We start from the raw sequence: 15,932 nt of genomic DNA on the forward strand, positions 1-15,932 counted from the left end.
TGAAATATTTTAAATAAAATGTTTGTTTAATATAATTTTTTACGCAATAATCCACACTTTAATTCAGTATAGTACTAGCTAAATACAAAGACAAAACCACGTGATAACTATACCTGGCTAGTGCTAAGCTTGAACTCAATCATACGGTTATAAGTGCTATCTTTGAACACCTCAGGCAGATCTCCTAGGGCTTCCCTAGAGGCTTCGCGGAGCCCTAGCAGGTGGTTGTCGATACCACGCCCGAGGATGTTGGCCTCCATGATGGCCGTCTGTTTACGGGCTGCTTCCTCGAATAGCTCTAGTTTTTTTTGTTCCTGTAAGATTTTTCAAGTATTATACGACATTCAGGAATGAAAAAATTTTTTTTAGAAACCATAAAAAAATTGAACGTAGCGGGATTAGAACCCACGCCTCTTGGAAACCGTCCAAGCGCGCTGACCAACTAAGGCATACGTTCTTATCTGGCTATAGACATGGTTATAGACATTATAGTCATTACTATGGCATTTATATTTTTATAGATAATTGAATCAATAGCAACAGTATCTGAAAAGTGAATAACAATTACCCTCATAGATCTCGCAGAAGTACAAAAGGTAAAACTCACCCCATACAAATTAAACGACACTTTCTTCTGTCCATCATCAGCCTGACTGGTCGTGGTGGTGGCGGCGGTGATGGTGGTGGTGTCGTCAGAGCACATGGCGGCCGCCCAAGCGCGCGCCGCGGAGTGCGCCGAGCGGATGTTGTCGACGCGGCCGTTGCGGAAGCGACGGAGAGATGCTGACTCGTAGGTGCAGACCAGGTAGCCGTAGAGTCTGGTGGATGTGGCGTGAGTTCATATTTATTATTTTTATAGAATGTCGACAGACTTCTAAAATATTTTTAATTATTATAGACTTACTTGAAGTAGGCGTACTGTAGGGCGAGCTGGATGTAGACATCAGGACTGGTGCGGCACGACTTCATAAACTCACGTCCGTAACCACGATACGTGTACACCTTCAAATCCAAGTCTGATATGGATCTATTCAAAACAAGAATATAATATTTATTATTTGAGTACTTCACATAATATGTACAGACAATTTATGTGATCAAGGAAAGCAATGTTGTTTATTCTAAGAATAAAAATGATTACAATAGTAGAAGAGATTTTATGTGAAATTTCCGAATGATACACACAGACAGCTTCACACACATTAGTGAGAGCTGACATTACCTATCAATCTCCCTCGCAGCCACCTCCACAGCCCTGGCCAGCTCGGCGCCCAGGCTCCACGCGAGGGGCGCGGGCGCGGGCAGCAGCGCGGGAGGCGGTGCGGGCGGCGGGGCCACGGCCGCTCGCGCCAGAGCACGCTCCGCCAGCCTCACCACCGCCACGCCCTCCGCCGGGCTGTGCTCGTAGCACATGCCTGTCGTGCCGTCGGACGAGATGATGAGCTGGGAGTGGGATGGGGGTGGGGTGATTAGTTTGGGTACTTATTTTTTTATATGGCCGATTTTTTTCAAAACACCAAACTTTTACACACACATTACCAGAGCGAGGAAATGAAAATATTAAATATTTTATTTATTCCCGAGTGGGAACCAAACCTACAACCTATACATATTCTTCAGCTTTAGAATATTAGTGTAGAAGTATCGATTTGGTAAGTAACTTGTGGGTTCGAATCTTGTTTTGGGAAATGCTTTTATTTATAATTATAAAAGTGGGGAAATGTTTTAACACTAGGTTCCCTCTGCGTACTCTGCTGTATGCGGGATTCAGCTTGAAGCCGAATTGTCGCTCACAAGTTTATTAACGTGAATTGTAATCAACTATCAATTATTTGTAATTGTATCACAATACATACAAAAGTATGACTAAATCAGAAAGTCGAGTAACCTAAGTGTATCGACGAGGTCGCTATAACTAGCAAAGCTACCTGGACAGTCTTGTCGAACCACCGGTTGGCGGTGTGGTGGCGCGTGCCGCCGCCGTGCATGGCCCGCAGCAGCGCGTTCGTGTCCGCGTCCAGCTCGCCGCGGTCGCCGCCCTCCTCGTCCACACACATTATGCACAGCGCTCGAGATATCAGCTCGAGGTTGGCTCGGTTGTTTTCGTCTATTTTTAAAAATACATATTTTTTGAATTAGTACATTTTTATACATTTAAGAACTTTTCGCCAGTCATGGCGCAAGGGCACAAGTGTGAAAATAAAGGTCTAAGCCTGAACGCGAGAAAGACAAAAAAGGTTCTAGTATTTGAAAGAAACGAAGAGAGGACGGAATGCAATGTCAGTGTAAATGGTAAGAAATTAGAACAAATGAACGAGGTGGTATACTTGGGAAGTATCTTCGAAAATACAGTATCAAAGATACTGGAGGAAGGTCACATAAAAAGCATGAGGATCCCCCGGAGGTCATGTATGAAGAGGTTGTTGACAGTGGACGAGGCGAAAGAGGTAGACCGTAGCGTTTGGCACTCCGTTCTCTCTGATTACCCCGCTAGGAATAAAGCGTGAAGCTATGTTATGTTTTGTTGTTATGGTTGTATTAGGCCGTCGCGGTGCAGGGGCACAAGGATGTGACTGTAACGCGACGGTTGTGGGTTCGATCCCCACTCGAGGAAGTGAAATATTTATTTACGTTTATATTCCCATTTCTTCGCTCTGTTGTCGAGGCATTGTTCTGCAAGTTCTGCCACTCAACACGCGATTCCTCCAGAACTCGACCGAAAGTAGGGAACGGAGTGTCTTAACACTGGGTTCCCTCTGCCTACCCCGCTGTGTGTGGGAGCGTGAAGCTGATTTATTTTAATTTATTTATTTAGTTTACCTTCATATTAGTTATTTCTAATATAGGATCGTCGTCGTGACATATTAGAGTAAAAACAAGATACTTACTCGTAACCTCAATCTAGACATTATGGCGATTTCGCGATAAAGATGTTTGGAAATGAGTTGCTCTATTTCTAAGTTAAAATTGTTAATTGTGATTTATAACAAATGTTGGCATTTAAAAAGAGTGGCCATGAGTTTCTTTGCCTGTATCTTCTCATGAGCTCAACCATTTGAACGGGCTTTTTTCAAGTCAAAATTGCACATTTTTTTTTGGTTATTTTGTTTTGCATTTTTTTTTATCTTTTATGACATGTCCAAGTGAATGTTAAGCATTTTTATGGAATAAAGATATTTTGACTTTGACTTTGACTTTGACTATGGTTTCAGAGGGCTTCGACGGTTTCCAAGAGGCGGGCTCAAATTCTTCTACGCTCAAATTTTTATACGTTTTCTAAATAAATATTTTTCTTTCTTATGTGTAAAACACAAAAATGTTGTGAAAAACTTTAAAAGTAAAAAAAAATCTAGAAATGAATTCTTAACCTTATACTCGGTCATAGAGGATATATAATATATTCGTATGCCGTCATGGGTTGGATAAAAGCTGTCGCGGCGCAGACGTGCCGGTCGTAGTTACAAACTGTGTACCTTTAATCAACAGCTCCCTAGCTTTGGCCCACTGGTCCCTGTTCAAAGTGGTGAGCAGTCCCACCCTCTGCGCCGGCGCCGCGCCCGCCGCGTCCACCATCGCGTGCAGGATCTGCGCCTGGATCTCGCCGGGCGTGAGGCGGCCACGGTCAGCTGCCTTTACTGGTATCGGGTAGAACTGGAGGGAAAATAATGCGTTCTTTTGTGTATGTAATTCTGTTTGTAACTTTGTATAGTTAATAATTTCATAAGTCTAGTTTGTTTTTTCTTTTTCTTTGTTTTGACTTTATATATTTATAATATTTAACAGATAATTAAATAATTGAAATGTCAAAGACGCTGGCGGCTGTGACAATTTATGCTGGTACGGCCACCAACGCACTCCTCTTCACTCAAGAGGCAATTTGTAAAATTTAATTTGATTTGAATAAATATTTTTGAATTTGAATTTTGAATTGGACTTACAAGCAGGATATATAGCGTTAAGAAACTCAACTCCAATTAGTCATTTATAATTATATATATATTTTAAGTTTTTATGTGTATAATTATATACTGCATTTTATTTTCTCATCTTTTTGTGGTAGATACAATCACAAAAAGAAAAAGGATGATTGACCGGTTCGGAGTGTCATCGTACTTGTCACTTGTCTAACTATAAGTTACGATAACGTATTTCTTACTCTCTTTTCTTTTCTTACATATCTATTTACTTTACTTTAACTTTAATTAAATTATAGAATCATATATAAATTTATTTTAAGCAAAACATACGCTTGAGAAAAAAATGCTATCAAATGTTCCTCTAAAAAATCTTTAAAAAATTACAAACGTACATTAGAAAAGAACTAAAAAGAGCACTGGTGAAACAGTACGCGGTGTGTATTTTGTTCCCAAAGATAATTACTTAAAATAATTAAAAGCTCCACCCAACTAAAGAAGACAAGCTTACTAATAACATTTTCAGTACAAATTGCAACGCGAGACGACACTAAGTGATGAAATTCCAACTCTTTATTAAATTACAACTGTTGCTAGAACACTGTTAGCTCGGCCTGTAGGTACGCCTGTACAGTATTGGAGGGCTGAAAGTTTGCGTGTATCGAAAATAAATACCTAATTCCAGATCCTCTCATGTAATTAAATTTATTGATATAGTATACTAACATATATTAGACTAGATAAAACTTAATGTAAATAAGTCAAAGAAGGCAGAGGAAATCTAGTGTTAAGACACTTTGTTCCATACTTTCCGCCTTATTTTTGAGATATGGCGGGTTGAATGGCGAAACTCACCGCCGCGCTTTGTCTTATTGCTCTCTGGTAAGATATGTCAATAATTTATACCCCCGAGCGGGAAACGAACTAGCAATCGTCGCGTTTACAATCAGACGCCGCATCTGTGCCGCTACACCTTTTTTTATTCTATACAGATATATATACGTATATAATTTAAAAAAATTACATAGTTCCTGCAAGCCACAATCACTAGCTCTTCACATTCATTGGTGTCGCTGTGTCGTGGGGGGAGCTCCAGGCGGTCCTTGCCGACTTCCGGTATGCGACACACTCCGAGCAGACGGTAGAACTGCTCCATGCACAGCGGCTGGCCCTTCTCGCGGCTGGTGGCGCGCTCTTGTGGTAGTTCCCCTCTGGAGGTGTAAGGTAAGCTTTAACAGTTTAGTTTAAAGTATGATTTGGATGCAGCAGAATGTAAAACACAGTGGAGACACTATTACTTGATTATTGTTATTAAAAATTATATTACTTAAAAATAAATGAATTTAATTAGTTCTTAACTAGTTTCTTAACTTTAACAAAAATTTGATTACCTAACCGACGTCTATCTACTATCGCATACACTATAAATATTGTCTTACCTATCCAGCATTTCCTTGTAATCGAGCAAGTCATCGATATAGAGCGCGGCCAGGTCGGCCACCTCGTCGATCTTGGCAAACTGCCGCCTCGGGAATACCATGCCGGGGCTCGAGTTGATGGGTAGCGGCGAACGGACTTTGAGGTACATGTCGTCGAGCCACCAGTCAGTTACCTACATAATATGAGCCTATAGTAAATTGGATGAATATTAAGTTCAATTTATATTGTACATAATATATTAAATTAAAATGAATAAGTCATAATTTTATTACTTTTTTGCTTTCGCATAAACTGCAGGGTAGGTAGAGGGAATTTAGTATTAAGATACTTCGTTTCTCACCACCTCCCAATTTTTGAGACATTGAATGTTGTGTGAGGGAACGTAACGCCGCGCTTTGTTTTTTTACCTGAGCAAGGAAAATATATCTCTCCCCCAAGGGGGAATCAAAGCCTGAACTGTCCTGCACTGTACTGTACAGTTAGATGTTGTGTTGCTGCGCCATGGGCACATATTCTATTCTTGGGAATTATGACTACTTTGTATAAACAGATTGAATAAATAGGTCTATTGTATGAATATGATAACATTACCTGCCCATAACCTGCTCGTTCTTTCTTTACTGTTATCTGTGTCTAAATTGGATAACTAAAACATTTTAAAAATTAAATGGCATTACATACAAAACTATAATAAATGAAACGACTGTAATTAGTAACTATTTTATATATTCAGATTAATATAATTAAAAATATCTATTATACGGCACTGTGGGGCTCAGAAAAAAAATAGTTCTTGGTCTTCTTCGCGTTGGTTTAAGTGGATTTGCTTCTGTTGGGGCGTCTTCGTTATTGTATAAGCCACTACGTCTGAAATAATACAGTGGGTCCCTATTCTGCACCTCTATAACAGGTTTGACAATAACATTTGACCGGGATCTGTAACTATCACTCTCATGTAAGACATTTCTTATGTAATCAATTCTATCTCTTAAAATTCGTGGCTTAGTTGACAAATAAATCGGTCTTTCTATAGTTGTTTCCTTCTCAGGGAGTACTTGCATAGTGTCTTTGAGATAATTAATTTTTTGTCGTAACGTCTGAGCATCATTATGGTGATGTAACCCAAAGTCCTTTCTATAAAAGTCATTGTCGTTCATCACAAATAAGGGTTTAGGTCTGAATGATTCCTCTTCAAACATTGGACGAAGTACGTACTCTTTTGGCACAACTGTCACCGAGTCTACAGGCATGTGGTTGAAAAGTATTGGTCTGGACAATCTTTTGGCACTGCTGAGTCTCTTGGAGAAGAAGTCATTCGTATCCATCGCGAGGACCTCTCTGTTTTGTTTTGATAGACGTATACGCTTCATGACCTTCCTTTGTGTGTGCGATGGGAGCTTATTTATTGGGTACAAGTTGGTTTTTCCGAATGGATCTAATAAACTTTCCTTATTGATATTTCTATAATAATTGATTTTATGTCTTGCTGTATGGGAGGCCGGGGGCTCTGTCAATTTATTGGTTGTATACACTTTAGGTAATAAAGAAGCCACACGAGTGTAACGTGTTGGGTTAGCGGTTACACTTCCTATGTGTTTAAATGTTGGTGAATATTTATTTACAATTATTTCCTCATTCAAATTATGATAATTTGAAACTGAAATTTTCTTTGTTGCTTCGTAATCTTCTTCGGCAGGTTTAAATGTATTATACCTCACTGTTTTACTTTTTTTGTATTTTTTTTCTATAAATTCTTTTTTCTTTTCTAAATTATGTGTCCTTTCCGTTTGTGAATATTTAAAAGTTTTGAGTTTATTTATGGACAATCTATTTTTTCTCATATTTGTATATACAATATGAGCTTCAGTGTTTATTATATTATGTGTATCAGACGAATAGTTTTTAACATAATCTGGCGTTGCCATATTATGATTTGTCGTAAAAGTTGGAAGTGTATTAAATGTTGTTGATCTAAGCAATGTTTTTATAGTTACAATTTGCTTGCTATCTTCTATAGTCGCTTTTCTTATGTTATTTTTTACAGTTTGACTTAAAAACGAATCTGTCGTAGATTGTAGATAATTATTATTTGTTTTACTTTTTCTCTCATTTGTACTAAACTCTAGAGGTAAAGCAGTGACGACTGGCAATAATAAATTATTACAGTCTAGGTGTACTACAGTAATATTAGATATTAATGACATGGGTGTATTTATTTTAAGTTGTTTCGAATCATTTTCGCTATTACTTCGATTTTTATCTGTTGGATTAACTTCAAATATTTTATTTTGAATATATTTATTATTTTCCATCGATAATAAATTGTCTATAAGACTTGTATCATCGTTACTCATGGTCCGTTTATTAAGGTTCTCTGGTCTCTTTCCTGACAGCTTATTTGAAGACAATGTCGTTGGTTTTATTCTTGCATTTAATGGTTGCGTGATAGCAGAAAAATATGAAGGAAAACTATTAGGTGCTGACTTGATAGCGGTATGTGCATTAAACACAATTCCCCCTGGTCGGTTTCTTCGGTATTTCACATTCGTATTCGAAAACTGTTTAATTCTCTTAAACTTGTCTTTATTAGTCACGCCACTATTTGCAATGTCAATTACATGTTCCAACGAAGAAACCTGTACGTTTTTTTTATTACTTGAAGCATTTATAATCGCTTTGTAATTATTTGTATTTTGCGATAACGGTGTTGACAAACCACTAGTAAACGATTGTGTAGTCACATTTAGAAAGTTGGTACTGTTAATAATATTATTTTTGACGTTGACTACTTTTGTTGAAGCTTTGGTCGTTAACTCCTTAACTTCTTTTATTAACATAGGTAACGTTATGTGATTTTTTGTAGGCTCAAATTTTCTCTCTTTGGATATATTTGAAGTAGTCATCAATTTCTCCGAGCTGTTTTGTTTTACTTCTGTATCGAAAATTATCTTTTCTGTCATATTTGTTTTAGTAGCAAAATAATTATTCTCTGCAATGTTCATATATTTCTTAATTGAAGGTAAAGTTGATGATTTATTTTCAAATAAAACAGTTGAATCCTTATTATGAAACAAAGAAATTGTAGAGTCTGCAACATTATCTGTATTGAAATATTTTATACTATACAAATAATGGTCGCTTATATTATCTGTTGTAAGATTATTTGCAGTATCTATTGTACAATCTTTTACATTGTCAGTCTTTGGATTCTTTGTAATATCGTATGTAGATTTTTTTTCAGTATCTGTTTTAACTTTATTTACAACATCAGTTGTAAGTTCGTTTGCTTTATTTGCTTTTGAATAATTTGTCGTAAACGCACGTAACGTCGACGTTAGAGTGTCTGAAGTAAGCATTATCGGATAACCGACAGTATCTTTTGATAGAACCGTTTCTGTAGTTAAAGTTGGTGCAACATTCGTCATAAAAGATTGAACAGCATCTGTTTTAGTATACATTGTAGAATTCCTTAAAATATCCGATATAAGAACTGTTGCCGTATGCGTTACAGGATTTTCCAAAGTATCTGCTGACGACTCTTCTGGAATATATATCGTAGGTGCTTTTATAGTTTCTTTCGTTACAGCTGATGAAATATCCGATGTTGGAGCTTTTGTAATATACATTGCAGGTTCTTTTACAGTTTCAGTCCTTACAGCCAGTGTGATATTTGTTGTAAAATCTTGTATAGCACCTGTAGATAGGGTTTTTGCAGTATGCGCTGTAAAATCTTTTATAGTTTTCGCCGTAAAAGCTTTTATATTATGCTTTGTGGAATATTTAATAATCCCTGTTGTACAATTTTTGACATTATCTCTTGTTGGATCTTTGAAAATATCTATTAAGACGTCACAAGCAGTGTTTATTGCAGAACTATTGGCAGTTGTATATCGTATTGCAATATGATCTGTAACCTGATTAGTTTTTAAACGTTTCGTATTAACTTTTGTTGGATCATTCATATCATGAATATCATCTTTTATATTAGGAGTTGTTAAATGTTTAATAGTATTGGCTAAAGATTTTTTTTGATTGAATATTGTTGTATATTCTGCAGTATTTTTTGTACGGTGTTCTATACTGTCTGTTCTTGGGAGTTTAGAAGTTACTAGCATAAAATATAATATATTATTGGTTGTAGGAACTGTTACGTCTATCTTTGTTATATCATGTGCATTATGTGATGCATGATTATTTTCTTTATAAGTTGTTGAATCCATTGCAGTATCCGTGGCGTAACCTTTTACTACATCCATTTTTAGAGTTGTTGTAACTTCTATAGTATTTATTCTATGTGCTCTTTTAGTGATCAATGTTAGATCTTTTGCAATATCCGTTTTACGAACTCTTATATTATTTGTTGTAGGATCATTAATATTTGGTGCTAGAGTATCTTTTGTAACATAATTTTCATTATCTGTTCTTGGATCTATTCCAGAATCTGTTATTATAACTTTTGTAGTATATTTTTTAAGATATTTTTCATTATTAATTATTGGATATTTTGTAAGAATCGCTATGGGATCTTTTACATTTCTCGTCGAAACATAATTTACATTATCAATTGTAAAATTTTTATCCCTATCCAAGGAAAGAGGGCTTGTATAAGGCGTTGAAGTATTTATATACCCCGTTTTAAATTGTTTTAAAATATTTGCTGTGGGGTAACTTAAACTATTTTTCGAAATATCAGTATCAGTAGTAGAATGATATGTAATGTCAAGTACATTTTTATCAGTTGTATTATTGTTATTTTTATCTGCTGTAAGACCATTTATGTAATTAGTTGCGGGATTATTTATAATTTTGCTTATAGGTTTGTTAGCATTATCAATTCTAGTATCATTCTTACTTTGCGTGGTAAGACAGATTTCACTATCCGTTGTGGCATATCTTACTTTTTTCATTACAGAGTAATTTAAATTATTTGATGTACGATTGTTTACACTACGTGTCATTAATTTTTTTGTTATATTCGTTATAGGATTTTGTGTAGGTTGGCTTGTAGAATATTTTGCAAAAATTTTTGTATGTTCTTTTCTACTACCTATATCCATTCTTGAATCTTTTTTTGTATCTATGATAGGTTTTGCTAAAGTATCTAAGCTAAGACTTTCTTCAATGAGCGTTGTTGAATAATTCGCAGCATTTAAATATTCCACATTGTCTGTAGGATTATTTACGTCTGTAGAATCGGTTGTGTAATATTTTAAATTATCCATGCTGAAATTTCTTGGAAAATCAATTGATAGATCTATTGTAGTGTCTGCTGTAAGATTGTGTGTGGAATCATTTTTAATATTGGTTGTTAGATTTTTTATAACTTTTATTTCGGGACCTTTTTCAATATATGTTTCATATATTGCAATAACTGTTGTAGAATCTACAGTATCCGCTACACGTTCTTTTACATTATGCATTGTATGACTGTTTACACCATCCGCTTTTTGATCTTTTGTGTTATTTATTAAAGGCTCTTTTGCATTTTCTACGGTGGGGAAACTTCTATCGTCCCTTGTATTGTCCTTTGGTTGTTTCATTATAGTATAGCTTACATTACTTTTCGTATGATTTTTTACAATGATAGTTGTCGTTGGATTTTTTATAAAGTTCGATGAAAAACCTATTGCAGTAAGGATTTTAGAATCTTTAATATTATCCGTTGTTCGATTTTTGATAATATCTATTGTCAGATCTTGTACCAAATCTCTTGTATAACCCTTTGAATTAACTGTTGTTGGAACTTTTGCTATATTTATTGTACGTTCTTTTATAATCTGCATTATAAGATCTGTTGCAGTATTAATTGTATATGCCTTTAGATTATCTGTTGCATTTTTTGAAGTTGGAGTTTTTACAATAATTTTTGTATTTTTTTCCACATCATAGGATGTATGATTTTTTACATGATAAATTTTTGATTGTTTTGTAGTACAAATTGTACGATCATTAGCTATATTTGTTGTACTTTCTTTTACAATATCTTTTGTTTGATATATTGTATTCACTATAGGATCAGTGGCAATTGTCGTTAATATTTTTTTTTCAGTATTGTCTGCAGGATATATAGAAGCAATCGTTTCATAATCCTTTGTGGTATTGGTTATGCGTTTTTTCGCAGTTTGTTTTTTAGGATGTCTTATAATATGCATTATAGTGTCTTTTGTAGTATTTGTTCCACGATATTTTACATTGTTTGTTGTAGAACTTTTAAAAATTGTAAGAGTATCCAGTGCAGGATATTTTACGGTATATGTTGCACAATCTTTAGAAGTGTCTGTTATAAAAGTTTTTGCAATATCCATTGTACTACTTGCAGTACTCGTAGCGCGATCTTTGATGTGGTAAGTTTGTGTAAATTCTTCATTACTTGTTGTCTCTACAACATCATGGATATCTTTTACTACAGAATATTTTGTAGAATCCGTCGTAGTATTCTTTACAGTATTTATTTCTGTTTCTGTTGTGTGTCTTATAGAATCTTTTAAAATATTTACTGTATGATAGTGGTTACAATTTGTTATTGAAACGTGAGTTGTACTATCTTTCACAACATTTGTCGTAAGAGCTCTGATTCCATCTTTTGTAGGATCTTTTACATTGCTTTTAATATTACCATTTCTAGTGTCATTATTATTATTTATGGTAAGACAATGTGTATATTTTTTTGCAGAATCTTTTACATTTTTCGTTTTAATGTAACTTATAATATCTGTTGTAAGATCTTTGGCAATATCCGTAGCAAGATCTTTAACAATATATTTTGTTCTTTCTCTTACTGTATTCATTATAGGATTTTTTACATTATCCATTGTCGAATATTTTATAAAATCCAAGTCAAAATATTTTTCAATATTATTTTTACGATAGTTTATGCTATTTGCGTTAGGATCTATATAAGAGATTTTTTTTAATGTTTCTTGGTTCACTTTCTTGAATATTTTGTCAAATGTTTTTGAAGTAAACTTAGAATTTCCATCTTGTTTCGTTATAAACTTGAATATTGATCTGGGGACGGTAATGTTAGCAAAATACAAAATGGATTTGTTTGGGGATATAGAAAATAAGCCTAATCCTTTATTGTATAGTTTTGTGACGTTTCCAAGACTATTAATTTTAGTTTTTGCTAAAGTTATCGAACTATGATCCCCAATATTAATTTTGTTTTCAAATATTGACGCCCGGGGCTTATACATAGGAAGTTTTGGTTTAAATGTGGTGGACGCATGATGTATCTTAGCAGTGCTCAAAAATGATTCGTTAATCTTATTATTCATATTTTTTATAAATTCTTGAGAGATTGTCGTTCTAAAAATATTTAGTTTGTTATTGTTTTTTATAAATACACCTTGCACTCCAATCGTATCATCTGCTTTACTATTGACTATCGAGAAAATATTTTTATTTTCTGTAGCTTGCATTATTAATTTTGCCATTTTAGTGGATTTAGTCACAAATTCATTATTTTCTATTGTAAGAATTTTATTTTTCATCTGATTATTAATAAATTTTATATAAGGAGATTGGTTTTCATACTTAAGTTGATATCCATTTAGCTTAGTTGAAATGTCGTTATTATTAATTATAGTATTTGTACTAGTTTGAATAGCACTACGGATATAATTTTTTTCTTTTAAATCTAAAATATGAGTAAGAGCTAAATTAGCTTCAGTAGACGATGATGGTGCATGCTTATTCTTGGTATTTTTTTTACGAAAAGCAAAAAAAATTAGGTTTGGTAAATTATTACGAGTCGGATGACTTACTGTTGATTGTTGTCTTATTGTATTGGGTAACCCAGTAGTGAGATCTTGTGACATTATTGTATCAATGGAAGTATCTTGCGTGCTCTCTGAGGGTATTCTTATATAATAATTATTTTCTGTTTGCAAATAATTTGTTAGAGTACTAGGAATATTGGTAGATTCAGTGACTACAAAACGTTCAGTTGTTAAATTATTAATACTTTTAGAATATTTCTTTACTTGAATTTTACTTTCTTCAACATCTCTATAACTAGAAGTTATATTAGACGTATAGTTAATACTTCTATAAACATCACAATTATCACGTTGATACTTAATAATATCATCAAGTGATCGTTTCTCCAAACTATTTAAGTTTTTCGTGTCGTTGATTTTCTTAGCGTATTGATATATTAACATTTTTATATTGTTTATAATTATTTGATAATTTTCGTCTAATTTTTTGTTATATTTCTCTGTGGATGAAGCTAACTTTGAATGTCCTGATTTAAAAGTGTTCTTAAACATGACACTTTCGCACACATATTCATTACTACAACAATTATTCATATAGATATCAAAATTTTCATAAGCAATAGTATTTATATAAATTTTCAGTGATTTTTTAATTTTTATAAATTTAAACATTTTTACCGTATTGTTTTTAAGACATTCACTTAAAAAGTTGTAAATAGAATATAAGTGACATGTTTTTATGTCATCAAATTTAGGAGATTTATCGCTATTCTGGAAAGATGTCGTACGGATTATATCAATATCCACTGGAGATTGTGAAGTAAATGCGTTAGCGAGTTGATATACACTTAGATTTTTGTAACTATTTAAATCTTCTAGTGAATTTGGAAATATTGTAATAATTATAATTACATTATACTCATTTTTATTCGTCATCAATATTTTATTTTTATATGAATCTAAATTTCGTATTCTATATTTGCGGTTCTTATAGTTTTTTACAAGAATTTCAAATAATGTACGTTCCATGTTTTCTTTTGTTATTTTATCGATATAAAATTGCCTTTTATTCAGCTTATTTACATTGATATCTGCTATATTATAATTTTCGTAAATTTTTTTCATTACTTTTTGCTTTAAATTAATACAAGTTCTGTTGTAAATCTTCTTATAAAGTTCGATATTGCTGACAGTATTCTCTTCATCTTCTCGTAATATGTTGGACTCAACATTAAAAATAGAATTCTGCTTTTCATTTAGGGTTTCTTGCATACACGAGCAGACACTGTTTAATAATTTCAATATAATTTCAAATAGATTCTCATTATCACTCGCAACGTCTATAGAGTGTATTATTTCTTTCAGTAACAAATCTTCAAACAACTTCGGAGACTTCACTGAGCCATCATTTATAGAAACTTGATTGAAAAGGCAAAGTAACCAGCAAAATTTCTTAATTTTCGAGAACATGTTGAAGAAATAAGTTTACGTTTTAGCCGCATATTTGTTTTTGAAATGGCGAAACAATGTGGCTTGGTTGAGCTATTGTTATGTATTTAAACTTCTGAAACCAACCTCGTTGGAAACGTTCGATAAGAACATGAAAATTATGGTAACGCTCATTAAAACTTTACCTTTTCATATACAACAAGTGATAACAAACACTTTTATTTATAAAGTCCAAAGATCTACAAATTAACTTTAAAACAATTTGTAATATTTTAAAAAAAATGATAATTTTATTTTTTTTGAAAATTCAAATACCTAAATAATATAAAAACTCACCCAATTAGTCATTTCTTTTTGGCGTTCGAGGAGTACACTTTGCATCTTCGGGCCCAACTCCTCTGCGAACTTCTTCACGATATCCTGTGTCTTCTCCAGTTGTTGCTGGTTCACAATCACCGAGGCGAAGTCCAGGTAGACGTCCAGGGTGGCCTGAAGCTCCGGCACAGGTAGCTTGGCTACTTGTGTATACTGTTTGACAATGTAATTATTCTTTAATAACTTACTTTCCTGTTTAATTTTTTTAATAGAATCTAATGTAAAAGTTTCTCCGCATTCCGCGAGACATATTGAATTCGGTGAAGGATCTCAACAGAGCGCTTTGTCAATATAATTCCTCCTTTATTACCTCTATTCTCCATTCCCATCAAGACACTTTAATTCCCCACTTTCCACCGAATTCTGGAGGCATTCCTTGTTACGTGGCGGAACTCAACGCTGCGCTTTACCTCCTCATTGGAGCGAAGCATGAAAATATTAAATATTTCATACCCGCGAGTGGGAATTGAATATAACTCTCGTGTTTACAACCCGCACCTCGAATAAAACGGAATGTCTTGACATTACGTTCCCTCTGCCTCCCTTCCGTGTGCGAGATAAAGTTGGAAACTAAATAAAAAATATTGTTAATTATTAGGGGATGGTTCATTTGATTGGTCATTCAATTAAACAAACCCTAAAGGACATACTGTTAAAAAAATGAGCCTCTGACAGATTTATAACTGATGACTTTAATATTAGCACGAGTATGTGCTTAGTCCAATGTAATAAAATAACAAACAAAAGAATATCGATTTTACTTGATAATCCTCGTCGTCGGCGCCGTAGACCTGGGTGCTGAGCCATTTCTTTGGCAGGGACAACAGCGACTCGCCCCATCCTAAAACAAAATATTTATTTTTTAATATTTGTTATTCACTATATTCTTCCCCTTATTACGAGGAAATTTATTTTATGCGAGATACGTATGAAGCTAATTATACAAGGCGGTTGCGTCTGCGCTCCTTACGGGTACAATAGTATCAAAGTCATACCTAAAAAAAATATCAAAATTCCTCACCGGTGTAGACGT

The 15,932-nt window shown here is 34.0% G+C and overlaps 1 protein-coding gene across 1 annotated transcript in view; it reads right to left on the reverse strand.

Annotated features, from left to right (window-relative positions):
• The window catches only part of ChAT (Choline acetyltransferase), a 57,131-nt gene that overhangs the window by 5,723 nt on the left and 35,476 nt on the right, over positions 1-15,932 (reverse strand). The window contains exons 3-12 of the mRNA XM_085207975.1: positions 15,661-15,740; positions 14,861-15,052; positions 5,354-5,526; positions 4,939-5,125; positions 3,474-3,651; positions 1,929-2,107; positions 1,223-1,443; positions 905-1,027; positions 608-818; positions 114-314 (exon numbers count right to left, since the gene is read on the reverse strand). Coding sequence (XP_085064101.1) covers positions 114-314; positions 608-818; positions 905-1,027; positions 1,223-1,443; positions 1,929-2,107; positions 3,474-3,651; positions 4,939-5,125; positions 5,354-5,526; positions 14,861-15,052; positions 15,661-15,740 — 1,745 coding nt within the window. The remainder of the gene's footprint in view (positions 1-113; positions 315-607; positions 819-904; positions 1,028-1,222; positions 1,444-1,928; positions 2,108-3,473; positions 3,652-4,938; positions 5,126-5,353; positions 5,527-14,860; positions 15,053-15,660; positions 15,741-15,932) is intronic.

Source organism: Heliconius melpomene, chromosome 3 (genome assembly GCF_056956725.1).
Source record: "Heliconius melpomene rosina isolate 202511_hmr_F chromosome 3, ASM5695672v1, whole genome shotgun sequence".
Classification (NCBI taxonomy): Eukaryota; Metazoa; Arthropoda; class Insecta; order Lepidoptera; family Nymphalidae; genus Heliconius; species Heliconius melpomene.